The sequence below is a fragment of the Haliaeetus leucocephalus genome, unplaced genomic scaffold, assembly GCF_000737465.1.
Source record: "Haliaeetus leucocephalus isolate CR32 unplaced genomic scaffold, Haliaeetus_leucocephalus-4.0 Scaffold587, whole genome shotgun sequence".
NCBI lineage: Eukaryota > Metazoa > Chordata > Aves > Accipitriformes > Accipitridae > Haliaeetus > Haliaeetus leucocephalus.
This window is the reverse complement of record NW_010973023.1, coordinates 1,457,866-1,482,997: the sequence shown is the minus strand read 5'-3', so window position 1 is coordinate 1,482,997 and position 25,132 is coordinate 1,457,866. Positions and strand designations below refer to the sequence as shown.

Sequence of the window (25,132 nt, the reverse complement as noted above, 5' to 3'; positions counted from 1 at the left end):
GCAGCTAGTGAAATAGCTTTGGTGATATATACACAAATAAAATAAGGCTCAAGTTCAACAGGTCAATCGAGTCTCCATTAGTCTCAGAAAAGGAACAAACATGATCTGCTTTTAGGAGCAATAAAATAATATCCATCTGTGGAGATTTTTAAGATTTAGCTAGAAGAAGCCATGACTGAACTTATTTAGTCCTGGTGGTAACACCACCTCAACGAGAAGACCGGACTAGAGGCCTCCAGAAGGCCTTTCCAGCAACATTTCTATGGTTTCCTATTCAATCTGCAGGGCTATTACACTTTACCTGTCACTTAATCTGACTTGGTGGTGACATCAAATTGCTGGGCAGCAATGCAGTTAGAGATCCACTGTTTTCTGCGCCAGGCAAGAGAACAAGGCCATAACCCATAATAAAGCCCCAGAGGCACCACTGTGTTGTATCTCCCTCCAAGTTTAGAAACCAAGGTCCTGCACCACAGAGCATACCACAGATAAGCTTGAGTTTGTAAGTCGTGGGTGCTACAAATTAATCCCTGCTCTGGTATCTACCAACTGTGCTGGCTTTCATTTGCATGTTTCTCTGAATAATTTGCAGAATAACTAGACACTGAGGAAACATCAGCATTGCTGCTTCAGAAAAGGGAAGTCCTAAAAAAAAAAAAAAACAACAACATTCCCCTGTTCTCCTGCCACCCATTACCCTCATTAAACAAGAAACTATTAGTCACTCCAGCCCATGAGAGGCAGAGCTCAATTCTGAACCATTCACAATCCCTGCAAATGAAGAAACTGAAGGTCATACAAAAGAAAAAAGAAAAAAAAACCAAGCTAGATCTGCATTCTTAATGAGTGACAGTATTGCTTGTCATCTTAGAATAAGGAAGGTATATGATTTTGCAGTTCAGAATTCGGGAATTCAATCCACTTTTTAGTTACAATTTATTCTCACTCCCCAAAAGTACTCCTGCAAATTTGAAGGGTGGCTTTTCTCAACCTGAATATTACCAGCACTCATGCAGAAATCTTCTCTTACTCTATATTCTCCTTCCTATTTCTGGGCACCCTTCTTTTTCAGCCTTGCCATTAGAGCTAGGTAGCTTTTCTTCCCAACAAAAGGAATTATCTACCCCGCAAAAATCCTACAACACCCTCTTTTGGAGGCAAGCTGTTCAGACAGGGGACACAGTTTCTACTGGGAACAGATGGTGTGGAAGATATTTCTAAGCAGTAAAAACACATTTTGACATTAAAGGGAAGCATTTAACGTTGGATATCTAGTTTTCTAAATAAAGCTTTCTTTCTACTTCCTTTTGAGATGTCATTTCTGTTCTTTAAAATTCAGGCTGGATTTCTGGGCAGCATTTCAGGCAAATTGAATGAATTATCTTGCCTTGCATTTTGCTGAACAAAACCACCAGGGTTATCAGTTTTGCTTTGCACAAAATAAAAACATCACTATGCAATCATTGGTGCACACTAGACCTGGAGACCATTAAAACAAGTAATATTCCAAGAAAGGAAACAATTTACTGATCTCTCACCCCTCTCATTAAATTTCTAAAGGACTTAAAGAAGGCACTTACCTACCGCTCTTGTCTCATACTCATTAGCGAGTTCCTCAGACTCACCAGCAGCATTTATATCATTCTTCACCTTTGCCATGCTTTTCAGGAGCTTACTGGCCCCAAGGGCTGCCAAAGTGCAACCTCTGGTCTATGGAGAGATAGTTAAGTCATGCCCTCTGCGAAGGGAATGTGATACATCCTTTAAAAATTATCCCCCTTTTTTTGCAGCTGCTCAGTTCCCAGTCAGGACTGGCAAATGAAAATCCAGTTCCACAAAACAAATGGTAACTGTCAGTGTACTGGTTTGATAACAACTTTGTGACCAGTCTGAAAAGTTCTTGTGTTTAATAGTTATATATCAGCTTTGCATCTCTGGCTGAGGATTCACCAAAGATGGTCTGCTCTGCCATGAGCTACACTACCATTTTCACTGTCCACCAGTCTGGACCAGTTGGGTGTACCCAGAACTGCCCAGACTATGTTAGTCCATTCCATTCGAATGGAATCTATACGCACAAGGAAGAAGCACTCAGTTTCAGACATGAAGACCAACATGAACAGGAGCATCCATTAGCTTTGCTTGCATTAGCCTCACATTTACAGCCTGTGAATTATGTATTTGATACAATCATCACTAAATGTACTGTCTAATTAAAATTAGAAATGGATTTCAATCAAATACCTGGGATCAGAACACATCCATATTGCGGAATGGGTGGGAACTCAGCATCCAAGCTTGAACATAGATGAGAACATACAACTACAGGTACATGTTAGTTTGGACTGGCTGACTCACACGTGACATTAGGAAAGGAAAGTATGAAATCCACACCCGAACACAAAATGGGTAATTAAACCTACTTACTGAATCACCTAGCAATTATCTCTTGTGGTTTTGTGCTTGAAGATGGATCCAGAGCCTTCAAAGGCCCACAAAACAAAGACAAGGAACACCAATGTACTGTTTGCAGAGAGAAATAAAGGAGAATTCAACTTACTTGCTCCCAAATTACTTTAGACAACTCTTTCTTGTTCTGAAGAACTGACCAAATAAACAGAGTTTGCAACGGGTGCCTTGTGATAGGACACTCATCCTGAAAGAAAGAGCAACAACTCCTCAGACCTGAGCTCATCAAACTGTTTTCAACTGGAATAAATCCTAGCCTGCCACTCTCCTGTTTTCATATTTTCTTTCTTTTACAGCCAACCCACTGATCCTCTCTGTCAGCTACCTGGCACTTGTCATGCACTACTGTAAGTTAGGTTATATTTTATATTTACATGTATTGGTTTTATGTGGCAAGGTTTTGGTAGCGGGGGGGGTTACAGGGGTGGCTCCTGTAAGAAGCTGCTGGAAGCTTCCCCTGTGTTCGAGAGAGAGCGAGCCCATACCAGCTGGCTCTAAGACGGACCCGCCGCCGGCCAAGGCCGAGCCAATCAGCGATAGTGGTAACGCCTCTGTGATAACATTTTTAAGAAGGAAAAAAAAGTTGGGACGGGGAGAAAACAGCCACCTGAGAGAGGAGTGAGAACATATAAGAGAAACAAGCCTGCGGACACCAAGGTCAGTGCAGAAGGAGGGGGAGGAGATGCTCCAGGCGCCGGAGCGAAGATTCCCCTGCAGCCTGTGGTGAAGACCCTGGTGAGGCAGGCTGTCCCCCTGCAGTCCAGGGAGGTCCACGGTGGGGCAGATATCCACCTGCAGCCCGGGGAGGACCCCACGCCGGAGCAGGTGGGTTCCCGAAGGAGGCTGTGACCCCGTGGGAACCCTGCGCTGGAGCAGGCTCCTGGCAGGACCTGCGGATCTGTGGAGAGAGGAGCCCATGGAGCAGGTTTTCTGGCAGGACTTGTGACCCCATGGGGGACCCACGCTGGAGCAGTGTGCTCCTGAAGGAATGCACACCGTGGAAAGGACCCATGCTGGAGCAGTTCGTGAAGAACTGCAGCCCGTGGGAATGGCCCACATTGGAGAAAGTTCATGGAGGACTGTCTCCCGTGGGTGGGACCCCACGCTGGAGCAGGGGAATAGTGTGATGAGCCCTCCCCCTGAGGAGGTGAAGCGGCAGAAAATAACGTGTGATGACCGTAAACCCCATCCCTGTCCCCCTTGTGCCGCTGGGGGGGCTTGGTGGAGAAATCTGGGAGTGAAGTTGTGCCTGGGAAGAAGGGAGGGGTGGAGGGAAGGTGTTCTGAGATTTCGTTTTATTTCTCATTTACCTTACTCTGGTTGATTTGTAATAAATTGAGCTAATTTTCCCTAAGCTGAGTCTGTTTTGCCCGTGACGGTAATTAGTGAATGATCTCTCCTGTCCTTATCTCAGCCCGCAAGCTTTTTGTTATATTTTTCTCTCCCCTGTCCAGCTGAGGATGGGGGAGTGATAGAACGGCTTTGGTGGGCACCTGGCGTCCAGCCAGGGTCAACCCATCACATTACATTAAAGCCTTGTATTTTCCTATTTGATGTGGAAGAATCAGCCTCCCTGTTTTTCCTGAAGTTGGCATGAAAGGACATTTGGGTCACAGTCGCTTTCTGCCTTAACCCATGCAGTTCAGATAGCCTCATTCACAGCTTGACTTTGTGTTTAGAGAACACAGATTAACATCCTCTAAAAGGAATACTGACTTTATACCAATATGCCTTTTGTGTTTAAGCAAGACCCTGAACTTTACAAAAACTTAAACAAAGAGGAATTTCTATACCACCATCTTTGCATTAGAGCAATTAGCACTGGCAATGGCAAAGCCATCACAAAATGTCTTCTGAGCAACAAAACTTTTAAGAACCACAAGCTTTGGTGGAAACTCTCAGAGCTAACCAGAATTTTTAAACCAAGCTTCCCCCAAATGTCTCATGTGTTGCATTGCATCTCTGAAGTCTACAACTGATTTCAGAGGTTTCCTATCTGATGCCCAAGCTTCAGTTTTGAAATTCAGATCTGGATCTGATGTTTGGACCTACTGTGCTGTGATAACTATTTCTGCTTCTACCTGACAGTGAAATAAAGTCCAGAAGATGCTTGACACCCTTGCAACAAGCAAGGTTTAAGATACAAGAGTCTGTACCAAAATGTAAGAGTCCAAATTCCTCATGCCCAGCTGGCACCTCTGTACCAGACTCTGAATTTATATTGGTATAAATTACAAGCATAACTAGAGCATTGATTGCTCTAATAGAAAATATTTTAACTCACACCCAAACTCACCCATTTTTCTTGTAGTTAAATGACCGTTACATGCATTTGTAAAATGGGGCAATACGTTAATCGTAAAACAAGGCTGAGGCTGTTAAAGCAAATCCTGCTATACCAGAAACAAAACTTAACTTTTGTTTTTTCCTTTCAGGGGACACACAGTGGAATCAAACTGTTCAACCCTTACCGAAAGAGGTATCTCCATCTCATCCTTGCTATTTTTGTCATCTCTTTTAAGACCTCTTCGGAAGTCTTCAACCATCTTCCACACAAATGTGAGGAGTGCATCGTTATAGGAGTTTTTTGCAATCTGCAGGTTCTTGAACACCAGGCTGCTGAAGTTGTTTGTGTACAGCTCTCTGAGGACCTCTGTGGTAAGGAACTTCCTCAGATTCAAGCCATTTTCCAGGAAGAGACGGACAAATTTGGGCCTGTCTTTCACTAGGGCTGTGAACATGACATCCTGTAGGTCAGCAGACTAGGAAGAAAAGCAAATATTAGGGAGCACATGAGACATGTAAAGCTTACCTAAAGGCCTGACACATGTGGCTAACTGCCACATTTTCAACAGAATCAGTTTTTTCTGTATGCAGTTAACTTTGTTGGATGGCCTAGAGTCCTGGCAGAGGCAGATAACCTTTGCAATTAGTGATGTCAGTGCAAGGAGGACTAGACACTCTTTCTGATCATCACAGAGGTTGGGGTACAGAGCTAGTGGCTGCTGTTACAACATCTCTCTTCCCACTGCTCCCCTGTCCCATGTCACTGTACTCAGACACAAGTGGTCTGTACCTCCCAGTTTCGGTCGTTGGTGAAGATCTCGTCACTGGCCAGGTCCAGCTGGTTCCACTCCAGCAGCAGCTTCAGCTGCCCATTCCAGTTATCTCTGTCATGTTCATTGGTGCTGAAAGCTGCAGAGAAGGAACAATCCTCTAGGTAAAAGACCAGAGACAAAAGAGCTTCTTGGCATAGTTATTCATCTCTGCTTTTCACACTCTACCTGACAAGACCCCTATCAAGTGTCTTTCCCCAGACTCACGTGCATATTCCTGATAGAGTTTTAGAGGATGCTGGAGGCTTAGAGACATGTTTATGGTCCAAAATAGGCACCAAACAAGATGCTAGGAGCATGTCATCAACCAAAATCAGCACAATTCCTTCCGGCTCCTCAGTGTCCTGCATCCTCTACACAAAACAAATTCTGCAGGATTCCCAATGGGGCCCTACACAAGAAGTGTCATGACGAGCTGTAACGTTCATAAGCTTTCTCTATGCACAGACAGGAAAATGAGGTCAGCCCAACAACTTTCACTGGGTACCAGTTCTGCTCTGCTGCAGTAGCAGAGAGCCCAGGTCCGAGTTACTCACAGTAGCGAGTCACTGGGATTTGAAAGAGTTAGGAAGCAGCCCTGCACATTGACTGTTAATTAACTGGATACTTGTCTCCCTGCTGCCAGTCAAACCTCTTCAATCCACATATATAACAAAAGACACTTGATTTTATATTGCAGGATGCAGAGTAATCCACTTCTGCAGTATAACCAGAAAAGATCCTTTGCTTGGCTTCCTGACTCCCTGTTGTGTTGCATACTTGTGTGCTGCTACTCAGAGATGCTATCCCAGCATCCACAAACCTCTGCTAAATACCTTCTCAATTATCTGGACTGGGTTTCAATCTCACCCACACTAACAGATCCCATAATGCTGCTGTAGCCTGTCCATACCACTTGAGATGAAGACAAGCTCCACACCGTGGCAGGAGCTTAACTCTAGAGAGATGGCACTGCTCTAAGGAAGGCTGCTCTAGAAAATAAATAGCCATCTTTTCCCATCTATTAAAAAAACAATCAAACAAACAAACCCAAAAACTCCAACAAAAACCACCAAACAACCAAAAAAAACCCCCAAAAAACACCAAAACAGAAAAACAAATACTTGCCTTTGTACAGAGCAAAAGAAATAGCATTGCTCACAATTTCATCTCCAGCTTCTTCTATTTTGATAACTGTCAGTAAATGGGGGTTCTCAAGGACTTCTTTGATCTACAAAAAGGAAAAGTTCCATTTCAAAGCAATCTAGGCTGTTTAGTAGTTGATCTCCTAGAGCACCTTTAAAAGAAATTTCCCATCACATCATAGCAAAACTGCTTCTCATCAGTCCTACTTCCACATACAGTTAAAAATTAATCAAGTCCAGATCAAAGTAGATAATGAGATTTATTTTAAAGCCACCAAAGTACAAGATTAATTATCCTCTGAGCATACAGCAACTATAATTCCCCTATGCAGAATATCATAACCAAAAAGATATAATCTCAGTAATCAGAAACTACTCAGAAAGAAAAAACAGACTGTGACAGCGCAACTTCCAATAAATGTCTAGCAGTTCATCAGAGAACAGTTTCTACCTTCCTATGCTTTGTCAAAACCAGAGACCATTTCTCACATAACCAAGCCTTATAAAGTTACTTTCATTCTAGCACATACAAAACAAATAATCTTAGCCATTCTTGACTGCAGGAGGTGGTACACTCCAAGGCAGCTCAGCAGAAGCTGTGAGGAGTGTGGTCAGGTGACCAAACAGGGAAAACTGCCTTCAGCAGCTCCACACTCCCCAGTGCAGAGCTCCTTCTAGAAACCAGAGGGTCATGGTCTGCTCAGAGGGCAGTTCTTCCTCTTCAGGTTTGGATGTCACAGTCCCCAGGCTCAAAGTGCAAGTTCAGACACAGTTTCTGCAGGACTGCCTCTGCAAAAGACCATGCCCTATTCCTGCCCTTTTTCCTGTAAGCTTCTTATTACAGAAGCAGAAAATTGTTGAGGTTGGAAGATAGGTCTGGAGATCCCGCTGCTCAAACAGGGTCAAGTGGAGCAGGTTGTCCAGTGGAACTTGCAGGTTGATCCATGGACTCACTCTGCCAAGCTCCAACCAAGAGATTTGAGTCAGGCCTTGCCAGAAACAATAGCTGCTTAAACTTCACAAGCTTTGCTTGGTTTATATCATAGAAAATACACACAAAAGTTTGAGTGTCTGAATTCCTCCCTGGGGCCTGCAAACAACTTGCAATGGTACATTCATTTTAAAAAAAATTTTTTAAAAAAAAAAAAAAAAAAAAAAAGTTAAGGGCAGGGCATGGAAAGCTGAGAGAAGAGGCCTTAAGCGTACAGGAAGCAATATAACATTTTCCATCCCCCATTATGAATTTTGACTGAAGTTTGAGTATGCAATCACTCCCCACTCCCTGCTCCCCACTGTGAGCGTGGGTAGGAAATAATTAACCAAGAGAGCAAAACAGAATCAGAATCCAGGATAAAGTATTGGGCAGTTAATTGAGAAAGTCAATTAGCTCAAGTTAATGGATTGTTCACTGAGCTGAAGCATTCTTGGAACTAAGACTTCTGAAAAATAACAGAACAGTAAGACTTTTCTGGAGCTACATTTTTTTCTGTCCCAAATAAGGAGAGCAGACGTATACCAAAAACAGGTCCACCCAAAGTCAGGTAACCAAAGAGTTACAACAGTTTCCCAAGACTGGCCCAAACAACCCAACCTAAATGATTCTATGATTCTAAGATAGCAGATGCTCTCCTTACTTCTCCAGTTTTCCCAGTCTCCAAAAACCACTCTTGTAATAAACAGTTACATATGGGATCACAATGGTGGCTACATCCTGAAGGCTCTACCTCTGGTCAAAGAGGCAAACAAAACCAAAAGAAGAATTTGCTGGTGTTATGTACAGTGTTGTACCTTCAACTGCATCCCAGGTACACAGTACACACACTAACAGAGTCCCAGTGGAGATGGTGTAGGGATGCTGCTGTGGCAAAATACTGACCGAGTAAGCCTCTAGTCCTAAATGTCCCCCTCCTAGTCTGTAAGGGAAATCTGTCCTGCCCAATATCTTAAGGGATGCAGGAAGACAGACAATAAGAGAATCCTGAAGTAGAATTGCTGCAGTTTGGAAGTCCATGGTCGCTACAGTGATAACCCTTTGTCTCTGAGCAATTCAGCAGGATTTAGCAGTGTGAGGCTTGATTCAGTAAATATCCAATTTCTCCACATTCACAAAGCACATAAAGGAATTGCAACACCAATCAGCACATCAGCCAAGAGACACATCCAGCAGCCAGTGCTCCAGAGGAACTGCAAGCATCCAGGGAGCAGACAGTTGCAAAACATTTGGTCTTAGCTCTCTTGTGCCTAGACATGTGCTGCCTTTCCAAAAGACTGCAATCCCCCACTCCTGTTCCAATTCCTCTAAGTTACAAGAGTTTGGAATTCTTCTTTTTTAAATCCCCCCGGATACATCATGGCAAGGAGCCCCACACATCCTATAGGTATCACCAGATAGCAAGATCCCTGATTTGGAAGTCACTAGCCGCTCCTGACCTTCTGTTTCCTCTACCCTTCTCCCACTTTCAGCCTTGCTAGCTCCCTGCAGTAGCATGCACTTACCCATTTGATCCAGCTTTCAGTCTCCTCTTCTGAGAGCCTTGAAATGGTGCGAGGCAGATACCTGAGCAAGCTCTCCTTGACACATGAAGAAGCAAGAGTGCCTTCTGCCTCCATCAAGCTAGCAATAACATCAGCGATCCGGCCAGAGCCTTCCACCACAACACAGGGAATCTTACTCTTGATGGCCACATTGATAGACTAGGGAGCCAGAGAGGAAGAGGTGATCACTTGAAGCATGACTGTGTTATTAGAGCCTACCATTCAGTAAGAAAGCCTAGCGCTTGTAGGTTTGACTTAGGCGAGAAAAACAGAAACCCACGGTCCACAGCAGTATTTTTATTACTACCCACTGATACCCTTAGATGACAACTCTTTAAAACAGAGGGCTGTGAAGAGTCCCATAAAAACTGAGGGACAGAAATCATCATCTGCCAAATTTTAGAGCTGATTAGCAGATCAGGAAAATTGCTGAGTGGAAATGGCATTCAGGACACATTACAACATTGCCTAGCTACAGTCACTGCTGTTTTATGGTGCAGCATTGCTCAAGTAACACCACAGCTGAGTACAAGGGCTCTGGCTTTATTTGCTGGAGATACAAGCAGCAGTCTTACATAGAGATCACTTCTGTAGCATCATGAGAACACTGAACTCCAATGTTACTGAATGTCTCCAAGTAGCTGCTTATGTGATTTCTCAAACAGCAATGTTGTACACAGCTCATCGGCAAGGGGGAAAAAAAAAAAAAAAAAAAAGATGTGAAATAATGATGGAAGGACCATTAGACCTCCTGTTGCAAAGACCACAACTGGAGACATTTATTTCATTTGCATCACTACCATTTAGAACACTGTCATGAGAATATAAGCTGTCTGCCAGCAAACCGTACAAAAGGAGTCAGTGCAAGTTATCATCAACCACTGGAAAGACAGAATATCTATTAGCTATCTGAAGATGCAGTTTCATGAGAACAAAAAAAAAATCAACTTGGAGTCATCAAAACTGTGAGGACGTTACTCCTGTTAATTGGATAGCGGGTCCATGATAAATGCAAGATGTTTTTTCTTACCAACTAGATCAAAGTGGTTTTCTTAAGAAGGGTCCAGCTAAAGTGCATGTTTTACATCACAGGGAGTTTAAAACAGAAGCCTGAAACAGTTTTACTTCTCCTCTGCTAAAGCTGATTCCTGTCATCATTGACCTGTCACAAGCTGAGAAAGAGGGAGTCTTTCCTGGCCAACACTGCTAAGACCAAGGTATGGCAAGGACAGACATCCACAGCACGGAACCTGCTGTGTCACTTTGGACTGATCAGAGACTCAATTTACTCCTTGAGAAAAGGGCTTCACCTACAAATGAGCAAGAAGGCAGACACAGATGTCTCTGTGTACTAGTAACACTGATAAATAGCCAGGAGACTGGCCTGAACCCTTAATTGGACTATCATCCAGTTACTTTTCAGAGGAAGCTCTTGCTAGGAATTATGCATTTGTTTTAACAAGGCTTTTATTCATTCTGATTAGATAGCTAGTAAGTCCGTGTTATGTATCATTTCTTTACAGTGGGTTTGAGATCTCTCCATAATATACATGTAACCACAAGGCTGCCCAACTAACTACACTGCATGGCATATAGAAACAGCTTCTTCAGCGATGGCCAAATCCTCTCTTAAATGTTGGCAGTTTGGAGCTAAAAGGAGATGGGCGTATTCAACACGTCCTTTTCAGCAAAGCTTTGCTCTAGAACCTGAATGGATGCTTCATTTCAACTTAAGCCCTCTCATTAACACATTGAACTCTGCATCTGTATTTGCCCACAATCTACCCGTGGGAAAAGCTAAAATTAATCATGTGAATGGAACAAAAACACACAGGAAACATACAGGGAGGCTGGGATAATGATCTGAAATTTCAGAGCGGTTCAGACTAATTGATTAATGTTAGCAATGAAGTGGTGACAGAGGCTGTGCTTTGAATTCACGTTGTTTATCATCCTGACAAGCAAAATAGTTTGATTAGCCTTAATATTAACAGCATAGCTCTGGTCAGAACAGGTAGTACTAAGATCACCTCTTCAAAAGAAATAATTAGGAATACCACCCTGCTTCAGTTTTACTGACTCAAACACTGACACATTCTTTTCATTGTATCCTACCCTCTTGCAAAATCCAGCTCCTTTTCTAGCTCTTTCTCAAGGTCCTTCAGCCCAGGCTACATCAGCTCTTCAGTCAGAACCATCTCTCCTCACTGTTACTGTTCCCTTCCCACACAGCCTGGTTGCACATCCCCTCACTTTAATTCCCGGGTGCCAGGTCCCTTTACTCCCTCAGTCACACCCTCCTCAGTCAGGCCTCTCATCTTCATTCTTGCAAGGTGGAGGGGGAAGTAACAACCCTGTTATTTAACACTAAGACAGATCTAGAAGTCATCTCTTTTTTCCCCTTCCCTAAGCGTCAGTTAGACATCCTGTTTCAAGAAACTTCTTTCTGCCTTCTTTGTTCTGTTCATCCTCCTCCTACCTGTCATCTATCTGAAGGTGATGCCTGGTCCCTCCCCTTCTAGGCTTAGAAGGGGCAGAGTCAGCTGAGCCCTCCTGCCTTGCTCAGCTGCCTAGATTTAAAGTAGGTGCAGCCCACAGTTCTCAGGAGCAGCAATCACAAGTCAGTTCAAGCAAGCTCTGAGCTGTAGTATCTCCAGCACAGCTGATCTTCCCTGTATGTTACAAGAAAGCACTAATCTCCACTGAGCATGGGCAAGCCAAGTTTTCCCAAACCAAAGTTTAGGCAAATTTGTATAAAAAAGATGAAGAGCTCCATGGTTGACAAAGACTCTTCTGATTGCTGCTCAAATAAACACAAGAAACAAACATTTTTGTGCTGCATTTGTTACGGAGGAACTGAGATAACTGAACTGTCCCAGCCAACAGTTTTCCAGGATGTCAGCTTGAGGTAGAAACTGCACAGAAAATTTTAACTGAAATAAACTTCATAAGCTTAAATGCAATTGCAAGCAAGGTCTTTCTATAGCAAGTACTAGGCAAGCTTCAGTAAATAATAGGACTGTATATCAAGTTGTTTGTGGAGTAATCTGTCTTAAATGTTAGAGCAATGTCCCTATTGTCACTCCTGGAAATAAGTAAAAGAAATAAACTTACTTTCAAAGTCTCTTTCCCTCCACCTTGGGCAAAACACACAATTGGAATCTTCCCACCATAATTAGATTCTGTGAAACATGCCAAAGGAAAAAAAAGGAAAAAGATTCAATCCAATGCAGTCTGAACAACTTATTTTTCACAAGTACAATGAAAGAATTTCCAAGCAGTTCATGCAAACACTCTGATACTAGTTTACTGCTGGTTTTGCCAAACCTAGTAACAGCTCTTCCTGTTTTTAATGAAAACTCAGTTTTGCCTAACATTCTGCATATCTGGCTTCAGACACCCTTCTCCAACAGATGCTTTTTTCCCTCCTAATAATCATAATTTTTACTAGCTCCGAGGTCCCTAAAACATGATTTTATTGTATTTACCTACTGCTTTGACCATTTTGAGTCTAGGTGCAAGGTTCTTATCACAAGCTGAAGATTCAGAACCTCTGACTTCACATTTTCAATTGTGAAGGAAAGCTAAGAATCCCATAACTCTAGAAGCTAGTGTTTAAGAGACATACCAAGTTTCATAATGACTCTGGGTGCTTCATCATGACTAACAGCAAGTATGCTTCAGCTGAGATACACAGTAAAAAAAACCAACAACAAAAATCCAAAAACTTCTTTAACTAAGAATTTCTTGTCAAGGCTTTTGATTTCTTTCTATTTCGGCAAAGAAGGGGCTGAAAGAAATTTTTTAGGAGCAGGCTGCAAATGGATCCATCACCATCACAAAACAATATTTTGGGAAAAGCCTAATTTCAGCTCCTGTGTAGTTGTGCTTCAGCTACCTGGAATTCAGTGCCAGGTGGGAAGATGTAGAAGGGTCAGCTTCCAACTGATAGCCCATCAGGAAGGGAGGGAAGGGCTGTATGGCTGAAAGGGATCATTTGCTGTGTCCCACAAAGGACTATTGTCACATAAAGAAAGGAAGATAAGAGGAGAGGAACCAGCTCTGAAGAGGGCTGGTTGTTCCTGAAAGTGCTCAAGATGCAATGCAGTTAACACATCCCTTCCAGCTCAGCATCCAAGGGATGCTACCACTAGTCTTTTGTTCCCAAAAAAATCACTGTGCGTCAGCCCCAAAGCATGCAAGAACTAAGTAGAAGGAGATCTTCAACCTGGCACCCACACCTACCTGGGATAACTCGCTCCGAAATGTACTTTTCTAACTGAGTTCGTACTTTTGCTTCTATTGTCGGATGCCCATGGGTGCCATTATCAACCAGTAAGAGATGGGTGTGATTATTATCCAGGCAATAGAGGGGGTCTCTCTTGAGATCATCCATGATGTAGTGAGCCAAGTAGTACCCCTAGAAGCACAAGCACAAGCACAGCGTTTAACAGAGATCCAAGGGCAGAGCATGCACAAGCCTCCAAGGACAAGCCAGTGACAGCTGAACCCCTAGGCACCAACTATTCCTCATTATTTAGGAGTCTGAATTTCCTGACTCAAGACACTGCTCACTGGCAGTCTCAACAGCAGCAGAAGACAGTGAAAGAAATGCCATACAAGAGCACAGCATAAATATTTGCAGATAAAGGGGTTTTTTTTACAAGAGCAGCCTGATTTGCGATGATCATCTCATAACTTCACTTCAGCCAATGGAACAGTGGAAGTTATTTGCAACTGTTTAGCTCTTTCAGAGATCCTGTTAAGCAATGCATGCTTCCTTCAGCCACCAGTAACATTAAATCTGTGGCAATCTTACTTTCAACACCTCATAGAATCACAGAATTTTTTAGGTTGGAAGGGACCTCTTGAGATCACCTAGTTCAATCCTCAAACCTTCTTAGAGCCCGCAGTAAACTAAACTGCTTTTATTTATCTAGCAGGATGGTTTTTAGACATGTTCTAGAATGTCTAGTGGAAAAAAGACAAGAACAACTATGCCAGTGTATCTGACAGACAGGACAATACTATCAATAAGCAAGATCCTCAACAGCAGCAGCAGGCACAATGTGACTTAGTTCATGGGAATCCCCACTATGGGTGAGTGTGTAGGGATTTCGCAGCAGATAGAATAACCATGAAAGAGATTGTTCCCTAATGCAATGCCTGACATGAAATTAGAGCAGCTGAACTTCCACATGGACACGCTAAGCACACAGCTGAAATTCTCCCCACCAGGCCCGATGTGCGCAACCATCTTGAACATGAGAACGCTTTGGTTTCCTCCTGTTCTGGGTAGAGCACCTGATGTTTCATCTCACTGCTACGTACACTGAAGAAAAACTGGCCCCAGGTTGAATTGTTTAGGACACAGTAGGTGACACTAAGTAGGCAGATGTGCTTCTACACAAACGTTGCACTGGAAAGCATTCTGCTGAGGTCTGCTGTGCCGGACGTACAAGCAGAGCTTGACTGACCACTCAATTCGGTCATCACATAGCTGAGAGCAGCAGCCTCACACAGATACTGTTATTGCTGAGAGCAGCAGTCAGAGACATAATCTGTATAATTGACAGCCAAGCCTCCTCTTTGTTTCCCCACCAACCTGTACATGTTTCTTACATCATTATCACCACTGCGAATCAGACTTTCTCGGTTGGAAATCATGCCCCAGGCTGCTATGCCAATAGCCACCACATTCTCCTCTGAGCTCCGACTGATGGTGTTGTCTCTGACCACTTCCCCGATGTACTTCATCAGCCCATAATGTGTGCCTCCTGTGAAAATCCAGGCCCCTGGGGACAACATCCAATAAACTGGAGGAATGTAGCAGAACACCCACCCTGCCAATGCATTACCTTTAAGATACAACCACCCAATCCCCTCTCAAGACCTTACCTCAGAAGAGGCATTTATTCTTCAATTAAATACCAAAGATATGCTACACAACTTACCTTACATTATCATGGGCATCTGATGACTAGCTCTCAACCCCATTATTTCCAAACTGTGAGGTCACATTTGCCCCAAGTGCACCAGCCAAGCAGAAACAAACCGAATGCTCTGCTTCCCTGCTGACCCTTTGAGCTGCGACCTCTCCAACAGTATTATGCAGCAATAAAATAGTACAGACACATATGCAGGTCTTTACCTTTGGACTGGGCAATGTAGATCAGCCTGCTGAATATCTTGCGCATCCGAGGCTTGAGCGCAAAGTTCTTTGCGCCCCCAGTGACAGAGATGACAAGGTTAGGGGTTTTCAGGTGCCAATGCTGGGTCATGAGATCATAGAGTGTTTCAGAGTCTGTGTCGCATGACAAACGGATGTACTTGGGTGAGAGAAAAGAAGACAACAAATGTAGCAAGAGATGAATAGTGATAGCTGGCAACAGATTGGGAATTGCATTTTCCTTCTCTAATGTACAGTCTTATTCCAATAGCCAGTAGACAAAAGGTGAAGTGATGATGAGGTCTTTGTTTCTTCCTCTAAAGCATCTTTGTCCTCCCCCTACAACCAGGCACCCAACCCATCTTCCACTAGAGGAAGGCAAGAGCACTGACCTTGGGATTCAGAGGAACATTGGAAGGATGAACACAACACCCAGGAAGTTTATGGTATAACAATTTTAACTGTAACAATGTTATTTATAGCTTAGATAAAGGATTAGTGATAGCATTGTTGTAAGTGAACTAATAATAATCACAGTTGTATTTTGATTACACTATTAAAACCTTAATGAACTACAAATTCCAGGCTCCACGTGCATGGTGTCCCTATCATAACACATACCCATAACAGCATTTTAAGTATAACACGTAAGAACTTTATCAAATGTGTAGTAAAGCTTGAACACTGTATGAGGATGCCAAAAAGCACGCTAGATAGATAATCTGGCTTCAGATGGACCTATGTCTCCATTTACGTAAAAGGCTCTCTGGCTTTTTCTTGCTGTACTATTCCAGAGCCCCTTTGCAATTTCCTCACTGTTAGTAGTTTAGTATGATGGGCTTTTGGAAGACAGTCATGGCTATACAACCCATAGCAGGGGATGAAAAGGAGTAACTTGGACCTGGATCACAGGGGATTTTGTACAGATTGCCCAGTATTTGCAGGAGAGCAAAACCAAGGGATTAGTTTGAGGAATAAACGTCCATATCTTGAGAGGTATTTAACTTGAACAAAAGAACACATTCATCTATTCCAGGACAGGTTCCCAGGAGTAGTTATTGCATCTGGCTCAGATCAGCACATCACAGAGGAAGTCTAGCAGGCTTCAGCAGCTACACAGGATTGCTAAGGGACTCCCACAGCTTCTGTTCTAAGAAGCATCAGCCACATGAAGCCTTGCGTGTTTTTCAGGAGAGGGTCCCCCATAGGAGAGGGGGAGCCTGCCAGAAAAATTAACTGCTCCACAGAGCCAGTAAGCCATCCCCACAGCAAATCTTGTTAGCTCTGTAGTTAGAAGGCATTCATCCTAAACCCTATGATACACAAAGTACCTTGTAACTGTATGACTACCTTTGTTCCACCAACAGTTAAGGTTTCCAGTTGAATGACTTGTTGTTTTCATCTATATAAAGCAAGTACCAAGTAAAAGATGCTGAAGCTGAATTGCCTGTAGAGCCGATCTCGTTCTCTTATACACCAACACAGTATATAATTGCAAACACACTCCAGTTACAACTAAGTTTCATTCAATGTACCAGCAACTATACATCTGGCGCTTGACACCTCGAGTCCTTGGCAAGGCTCTACTCGAGCGGGTGAACCCCTCGGTTCAGACACTTTTTTCTCCGAGGTACAACGGTGCCATCTCCTGGTACAGCCGGCTGGTGCACCCCAACCATGACCGATCCAACCCTCAAACACAGGCGATGCCAAGTATTTCAGTAGCTAAACTCAGAAAGGTATTCAAGAGAAGCATTTTTCAGATTGATGGCTACCAGAAATTAAATACAGCAACTGCAGTGTTCTTGGATGTTACACGATCTGAGCAACACTGCAGAAAAAAAGAGTGCGCAAGCAGGACTTGTGAAGTGTAGAGATTTTATTGGTCTGTTCACATTTAATATTTCTGCTCAGAACTTTTTAGGACTCGTCTGTCCTAAAAAGCACGATGCAGGGTATAAAACTTCCCATCCTTCACTGATAATAATCAGAAATTCTTAGGTTACCTTGGGTTTGAAGTCCTCCCCGCTGCGCATGAGATCAAGAGAAATTATTTTGCAATGTTTAAGATCAGCAGGTGCCTTGCTGTATAGGGAATCAAAATGTGGAATAGAGATGTAACTCCAGCCAATGTGCTGATGGGGTGGATTAGGAGACTTACGTGCAGTATTAGAACAAAGTATGCTCTGAAACAGAGGCACAGTGGCCTTGAGAGTCCTCATGAAACAACTGTGGGCATGCAAACTGATTTCCAAGGTGGGAAAGGGGACACAACCTGAGGAAAAAACATTTAAGCTTTGAGAACTCAGAAATGTTGCAGTAAAGTGAACCGTTTCTTCTTTCAGTAAAGATACACAGCAGCTTACAACATAGTAGTATGAAGCTAAAATGTGCATATCAAGAAATATGTGAAGTACTTCAATCTGTTTAAGCGTGATTCAAAACCTTCAGTCTTATTTCCCAACAAAATGCCTCTTGTTTCTGCTACTTTGCATAAAACAAACCCAATTAATTTACATGGCATGCTCTGATTTTTCCTCATTTATTTTGATTGTCTCAAGCAAGCTGCACTGGTGGTAAATATCAGTCATTTAGAAGAGGAAGATGAGCTCAGCCACATATGACTCCTCACACAGTATCAGTATAAATCATCAGAAACAGCAACACCAGCTATTTTCTTCTTTCCTCCTCTCCATTGTCTCCACACCAAGGAAAAACACAGGAAAAAAAACCACCAAGCAGAATGAAACCTCTGAAGTTCCACTGATATATTACACCCCTCTTGAACCGACCGTCATTGTAGGATCTCCACCCTGAGAAATACTCAATATTCAATTGGTTATGGGCCTGAGCAAGCTCATCTATGTGGATATGCTTTGAGCAAGAGTTTTGGCTAGAAACCTCTGGAAAGCCCTTCCAAACAAAATTACTCTGTGAGGGTGTGGGACACAAGCATTCGAACATCCCACAATATCCTTCAGAGTGTCCACTCCAAGGCCTAAGATACGACTGCATGGAAAAGAGCACTGTACATCTGCACACTGCAATGATCTGCACATAGAACAGCCAGGGAGGAAGGGAATATAGGTCAGCAAGCTCTGTAGGCAGGTGTTGGATGACATGGAACTTTAAAGCCATTACAAAGCATGAGTGATGATTTTATGGAGTAGCAAGCAGGTACGTGCAGCTTCTGCACTGAAGAGTACAGGTCCGCTGAAGAAAGGTCTTACATCACTACAGATATGAAATCCCTATCATTATCACCTCATGGATCCTGCTGCACATGTTACACATGCTTCTGTCCCAAGAGCTGCACTGGTGCTCACCCTCACACTATTTTCTTTCTAAAGCATAAGTTAGTCCACACTGGAGAGGTGCAATGTTCCAAAAAACAGCTGTGTCTTGGTGTTAAAGTCAGACAGTCAGGAACAAAGCATCTTCATCAGGAGCTTGATCATCCAGGCACTTGAGTTTATCAGGTTAGATTCACCACTAAAGATGGGTAAAAGGGTACTAAGTGGCTCCTCAACACAATGACATTTCCCTATAAACAGGCACCACAAAACGGCCACTGTAATTCCACACTGATATAGCCAGGGTACAGAGTCCCAGTGAGAGACGTCACAGATCTAGTTTAAAATTATTTTCTCCCAGCCCAAGACCTTCAGAATGTATCACAGGCCAATTACAATAAAACTAGCTACATTAAAAAAGGGAAAATAATAATTGAGCATCACCCTCATTCACCCAATCTTCTGCCATGCCTGGAAACAGATAGCCTCTTTTCACTCCCATCATCAGCCTATGAAACAAATAATACAGAAGAAATTATTCTTTGTTATCTATTTTCAGGGCTTGAGAAACCAGCTTGTCTCCTTTGTAGCCTAACTCCTTCCACTCCCATTAGAATAAAATTAACTTTAGCTTCACCTTCCCTGCTTTCCAGGGGCTTCCACTGGCATTGGGTTCAGGACTCTGAATACAGTGAACCCAATGGGGGCCTGATGTATACCCTTAATACAATCACTTACCTTTCCTCTTTTTCCCATGTTTTCAAAGTGAATGTCCCCAAAGGCATCAGTAGGAAGTTCCTTAGTGTGTTTCTTGTAGTTCCATTTTTCATTGGTATTAATCTGAGTGCCCTCTATATGTTGATTTTCAGGGTATCCACATTTACATAAGTTACCCCTGAAAAGAGAATGAATAGACATGAAAACCCACAGTTATCATCCTGACGACAGGAGGAAAAAAAAAAAAAAAAAAACTCTGATACATTTATGAACAAGATAGAGAAATTTTTCATAGCTGACACTACCTTCAAAACTTCTGCTCAATCAGGACATTTCCAAGAAATGTTATTCTGCAACAAACCTGGAGCTTATAGCAAACAGGGTGCCTGCAGTAGCAGTCACATCAAGTGCAAAGTTTGGTAGCAGGGTTGTACTAAAACAACAAGGCAAGCAGCAGGTGGAGCTACGGAACCAGTTGTGCATGGGACTCTACTTGGATTTGCTACGTGACAAATTTAACAGCTAAGAGGAACCAACTCTCAGCTGCGACCAGCACCTAATCATGCTTCCTCCCCCTATAATCTGCTTCTCAGGAATCTCAGGAATCAGTCTGTGCTGAGAGATGAGCTGACACTTCTGGATGGGCCTTACCTATGTGACCTCTTTCATTATCACAAATGAAGTTAGGTCACCAGCATCTTAATTTGAAACTCTACAACTGTGCACAGAAATGAAGAAAATGAACCAGAACTCCGCATCAGACACCACCAGCAGTGACCTCATCTGCTGCTAACCCAATGCATAAAAATGGTTTCTTCCCCTTTTTGTGCTCTCAACCAGATATGAAGAGTTCACTAAGATGCTTACTAAGTGTAATCATTTTCCATGCAAACCCTGGGCCTGACTGGTGTCTAAGCAAGCCCAAGACATATTCACATCAAGCTGGAATGGGTGTCTCGTCTCTGAGCAGATTTTGCAAGCAGTTGCTGTGTTCCTAGCACATTTCCACCACCACCCCCCGTCTGCTGCATGGCGTGGTGGGTAGTCCCTACCAATGCCCTCCTCACCAACACTGAAATTGCATCAAGGGGAGGAAGAATCTGCACTTTGGTTGTGCAGGACTAGTTGGGAAAGCTAGGAGAACTCTTTTCCTAGGAAAAGCTGCAGCACAATCCAAGAAGTCTTCTGCATAGACAATAGCCCTGCTTCCTTAGAGGGCATGGAGAAGGGGTCATTGCTTATGAAAGAGAGGATCAACTCACAACTGCAGTCAGCCAAGTGTGGTAAGCAATGTCAACAGCAATAGGAGGGAGAAAGCATGGCCCCTACACTCTAAGTTAACAAGCAACATCAGGTAAACACTTGTCCAGTGTTACTTTTGCTAACAGCACAAAGAAGTAGATGGGGAGACAAAGCAAGAAGAACAACGCTATTAAAAGCACTGTGCAATTTGGCAATATACAGGATTAGAAAAATAATATCTATATATTAAAAAAAAGCACCTGCCCAAAAGAATTAAGATAAGAACATTAATTTGTGTGGTTACAGTGACATTTTTTAGCTAGCTTGCAGATTGCAAACATGAGATTGAGTAATGCCCTCCTGTGAAGATTGCTGTAAAGGTAAGTCACAGCATGCCTCTGAAGGAGAGAAAACTTATATGGTTTCTCCTACTCCACTGTAACTTGCAAATGAAACCAGCTTACCTTAAAAATAGATAAGACAAAAAAAGCCAGCAAGTATCCTTTCCCAGTGGGCTTGTAGGAAGAGAAGCTGCTAAGAACCAGCTCTACCATCCTTTGCTGGTCCTTTGCCAGACATCCCATTTTAGATGGCAGAAGAAGACCCTAAGTAAGACTTTCTGAAATGAGACTAATTTCCCTCCTTCTCTCTCTCTCTCCCCAAGGCATTTTTCCTCCCAGCTTCAGAGGAGAACAGGGTTACTGAGAGTCCTCAAAGCTCTATATTAGGACTTCTGCAGCTGCATTAGTTTGATTGCGTTTCTCCCGAGATTACCAAAAAACCAAAGGCAATGTTGTAGTCCTCAAACTTGCATTGCATAGGTACTTCTGCCTGAAAATGGAGCGAGTATAATATCCTATCTTAAGAGAACATCAGCCTGAGCAAAACCTAGCAACTGTCTGTCTCTGCTGTAAAGGCTTGTGCATGGAATTTGTGATTTGGGTTTAAAAGGAAAACTTAAATTACGCAAACCTCCGATACGTACATACACTGTTATACACCAGTACCAGTGCTGGTGCTGCATCCCTAAGAGCATATATATATTGCTACAATTGTGTTTCATATAGGGAATTTGATATTAAAGCCCTTTAACAGAGCTGCTGGAAGGCATGCTGACAGAGTCAGCATGAAGGTCAGGCCCCTAGTTTTGCATCAAGTTACTTGTGGAATAACGCAAACTGATATATTTCCAGTTTTTACACTAACTCCAGACAGTGTAGAGCAGTGGTCTCCAAAGTGAGTGATATGTTAAATAAACTTTAAAAAAAATAAAAATATTGTTTATTTCATCTTTATCTCATCCTTTTTAAATTACTATTTTTGTGTATGTTTCATAAAGTACATAATATTATTACAGTAGTAGATGTCTATAGTTTATAAATAAACATATATTGGGGGTGTATGCTCAAAAATTTCTTACTCATGGGGTATGGAATCAAAATAGTTTGGAGAGCACTGGTCTAGAACTAGGAGAAGCACTCCAGGCTGCCTGTCAGACCACAAGACTTCCAGGTTTTTTGACCACAACTGCAGAATACCCCAGGCATATGCAAATGAGCCAAACAAGCAGTGACAATGAAAGGAGTTGTACAAGCAAGACTGAGGTGAGGTTGCACTGCTAGATTCACACTCTTAACAAAAAAACAAAAAGTGTGCTCCCTGCCACATGGCTTAGCACACAGAAATACCCTCAGCTCCCAGCCCCCCATGCCTGTAAAACAAGAGAAAAACATCTGCTTACATTGACTTGGTGTCTTTTGTAAAAAAGACACATTCTCTCTTCTTAAAGTTTTCTTGGATGAAGTTGACCAAATCCTTGAAAATAATTTAAAAAAAAAGTTTACTTCTGATAACTCATAAAACAGAAGAAACCTCAGTACCAGCATAGTCAGTTTAAAACCAGAGAAAACTGGTGCAAATTCCTAATTCTCCTTTCTCAAAGTGGATGGTGGGGTGCAACTAGAAAGCACTGATGGGAGTTGACAGGACATGAAAGACTACCAAAAATCACAAATAGGCATTCCAAAAAACATGTGATATCAGTATTTTTATATCCATCAAGCACAATATATAATAAAGAGCCAAAAGGTATGGTTCCCCCCTCAAATAAAAAAAAAAATCTTGAAGAGCAAAACCGATTTGATGCCCTAAGAGTTCTTGGAGAACCTATTTTAATTTCAGTTTTTAATCAAAGTGACCCACATAGAAAACGTCTTACTTGAATTCAGTGGCACAATACAGGTAGCGGTAGACTACAGAGCATTTCCATTTGCATGCATTGCCGTGTTTCCAAATAACTGACAGCACTGACAATATTTTTCGAACAGTGGTTAGGTGGTCTACATACTGCTTAAAAGACTATAGCAAACACTGTTTCTTCCCAAGGGAAGAAGGAAAAAAAAATACATTAACATCCTCTTGGGTAGGGCCTGTTTTAATTCAACACAAAAAGACCCCAGCAGGACACCCGAATAACTTAAAGTCATGCTTTATGTGAGCTCAGTGGAATGCAAATTCTCTCCAGCTTGTTTAACCATTAACTCTCATATTAACCTTGAAACTCCACAAGCGCAGGGGAAGCTTTCAAACTTGGGAAATGCAAATTCATTCCTAATCTGCTTCTGCAAGCTAGGAAAGCAAAAAAAAAATCTCACTTGCTGATAAAGGTTTGGAGGTTTGAGGGTTTTGTTTGTTTTTAAGCACAGCTGGGATTTGCAAGCCAAGATTTAGCTTGGGATGAAAAGGGAACACATACTGCTATAGCTTAGTTTACCATTTTGACAGAACACTTGTAGTTAACAGCAGTTAGAGGAAGTTATTCCAAGTAGAAAAGCATAAAAAGTATAATATGCAAAACAAAGAAAATGCAAGGGAACATAATTAGCTAGTAAAAGCCACAATGATGCAAGACCAAGAAAAAAAAAGACCAAAAAAATAAAAGGGAGGGGGAACCACTTGCTGAAGACCTAAGAGCTAGTCATTAGGCCTCTTGCAAGCCCATCAGAAGCAAGAAATCTGCCAGACAATCGCTGTCATCAGCAAATCATTGCAGCTTGAAAGAGATGTTTAACATAATTATATGTTGTCTGCCTTTGCCATCAAGTTGTGGGAAGAGGTTGGGGTTCTTCTTTACAGAGACAGAGGATTTGTCTCTGAATTGTGAAGAAGGATTTAAAAACAGAAGTGAGTAAGAATGTACAATAACAAGTTACAGGGATCAAAAGGAATGCAATACATCCTTAGACTTTCACTATGTCAACAAAGCACCTTTACTGCTCGAAGGGTCACTGGCTCGGAAAACTTCTCCATAAAGGGAAAACTGACAAATCAGTCATCCTTGTGACATGACCTACTTCATAACCACTGTGGTCCACCCCCAAGACAACAGCCAAGTTTATCAAGGATGTACCAGATACTCACAGCGTCACTGCAAGACACATCTATGCTGCGAGACATGCTGGAATAGAGGAGTCTGGAACTCTCAAAATTGCCGTTTCTTCGGTGTCGCATGGTGCCCATAGAAACCTGAAAGAGCATGGCAAAGGAAGAGATGAAGGAGCAATGGTAATTTCTTTCACTAGATAAAAAACAGCCAGGACAATTAGTGCCCTAAGAAGGCAAGGGAAAGGTTATTCAAATCCAGCATAAAGAATTAGGAAGTGTCTTGATTCCTAAAATGTGAAACTAACATTCAGAGAAAATCTTCTCTCACTTCATATGAGAAAGGAGAAAGACACTTTCCTCTTTTTCTCCCCACTCCAAAAAGAACACCAAGTCAACATGCTTTGAGAAAGAAACATACCTCATATGCCATCCCATTCAATTCATTGCCATATCTTAACTCTCTTTCCCTTCCCATCTCTGATGGGCATGCTCAGAACTTGTGCTATTCAGCTTTTATATACAATGACCAGTCCCTAATCCAGTGTATTTACAAATTAAAGGGGATATTAAGAAGAAACATTTCAATCACAGAGAAGATGAACTGCAGTGTAAAAAGAAGTTGGTCTGGCAGTATGCCAGAAACTTAGAGTAGATGCAGCAATGTCCACTCCTGTAACAAGGGAAGTCAACAAGTGTGATCTGAAGAGTAAGTGGATTTAAAGTTTATTGAATCCAAAAAGTTAACAAGTCACCCTTGGAAACAAACACACTTCAGTTGCCCTCTGGAGCAGATACCTGTATTGACCTCTCTGTCTCTGAAGGAGCATCACTTCACTTGCACCAAAGCACAGAACAAAATTTTATTTAAGCTAACGGCAAGTACTTCAATTCCTTTTATGTTACTTTGCAAAATAATACTTGAAAAGGCAAAAAGCATCCCTCCCAGACATAGGAACATGCATTCTCCAGCTCTGATGAAACATCCCTGTGTAAATATATAATTTCTGAGATCCAAAAACTAGCAAGTGTGAAACAATTTACTTGGGCACTCGACAAAGTAGGAATGGCACAGGCAGCAGGAAG

General features: G+C 42.4%; 1 protein-coding gene across 2 annotated transcripts in view; it reads right to left on the bottom strand.

Annotated features, from left to right (window-relative positions):
- TRPM8 (transient receptor potential cation channel, subfamily M, member 8) overlaps positions 1-24,202 on the bottom strand; it is a 42,186-nt gene extending 17,984 nt beyond the window's left edge. Inside the window, exons 1-13 of one of the 2 annotated variants that reach the window (XM_010577897.1) lie at positions 24,086-24,202; positions 22,407-22,480; positions 19,445-19,601; positions 15,396-15,573; positions 14,867-15,039; positions 13,490-13,664; positions 12,359-12,426; positions 9,206-9,403; positions 6,693-6,795; positions 5,546-5,664; positions 4,941-5,231; positions 2,561-2,656; positions 1,581-1,710 (exon numbers count right to left, since the gene is read on the bottom strand). In XM_010577897.1, coding sequence (XP_010576199.1) covers positions 1,581-1,710; positions 2,561-2,656; positions 4,941-5,231; positions 5,546-5,664; positions 6,693-6,795; positions 9,206-9,403; positions 12,359-12,426; positions 13,490-13,664; positions 14,867-15,039; positions 15,396-15,573; positions 19,445-19,601; positions 22,407-22,480; positions 24,086-24,202 — 1,879 coding nt within the window. The remainder of the gene's footprint in view (positions 1-1,580; positions 1,711-2,560; positions 2,657-4,940; positions 5,232-5,545; positions 5,665-6,692; positions 6,796-9,205; positions 9,404-12,358; positions 12,427-13,489; positions 13,665-14,866; positions 15,040-15,395; positions 15,574-19,444; positions 19,602-22,406; positions 22,481-24,085) is intronic. The other variant, XM_010577898.1, reaches the window with a different exon arrangement.
- Positions 24,203-25,132: the final 930 nt, after the last annotated feature.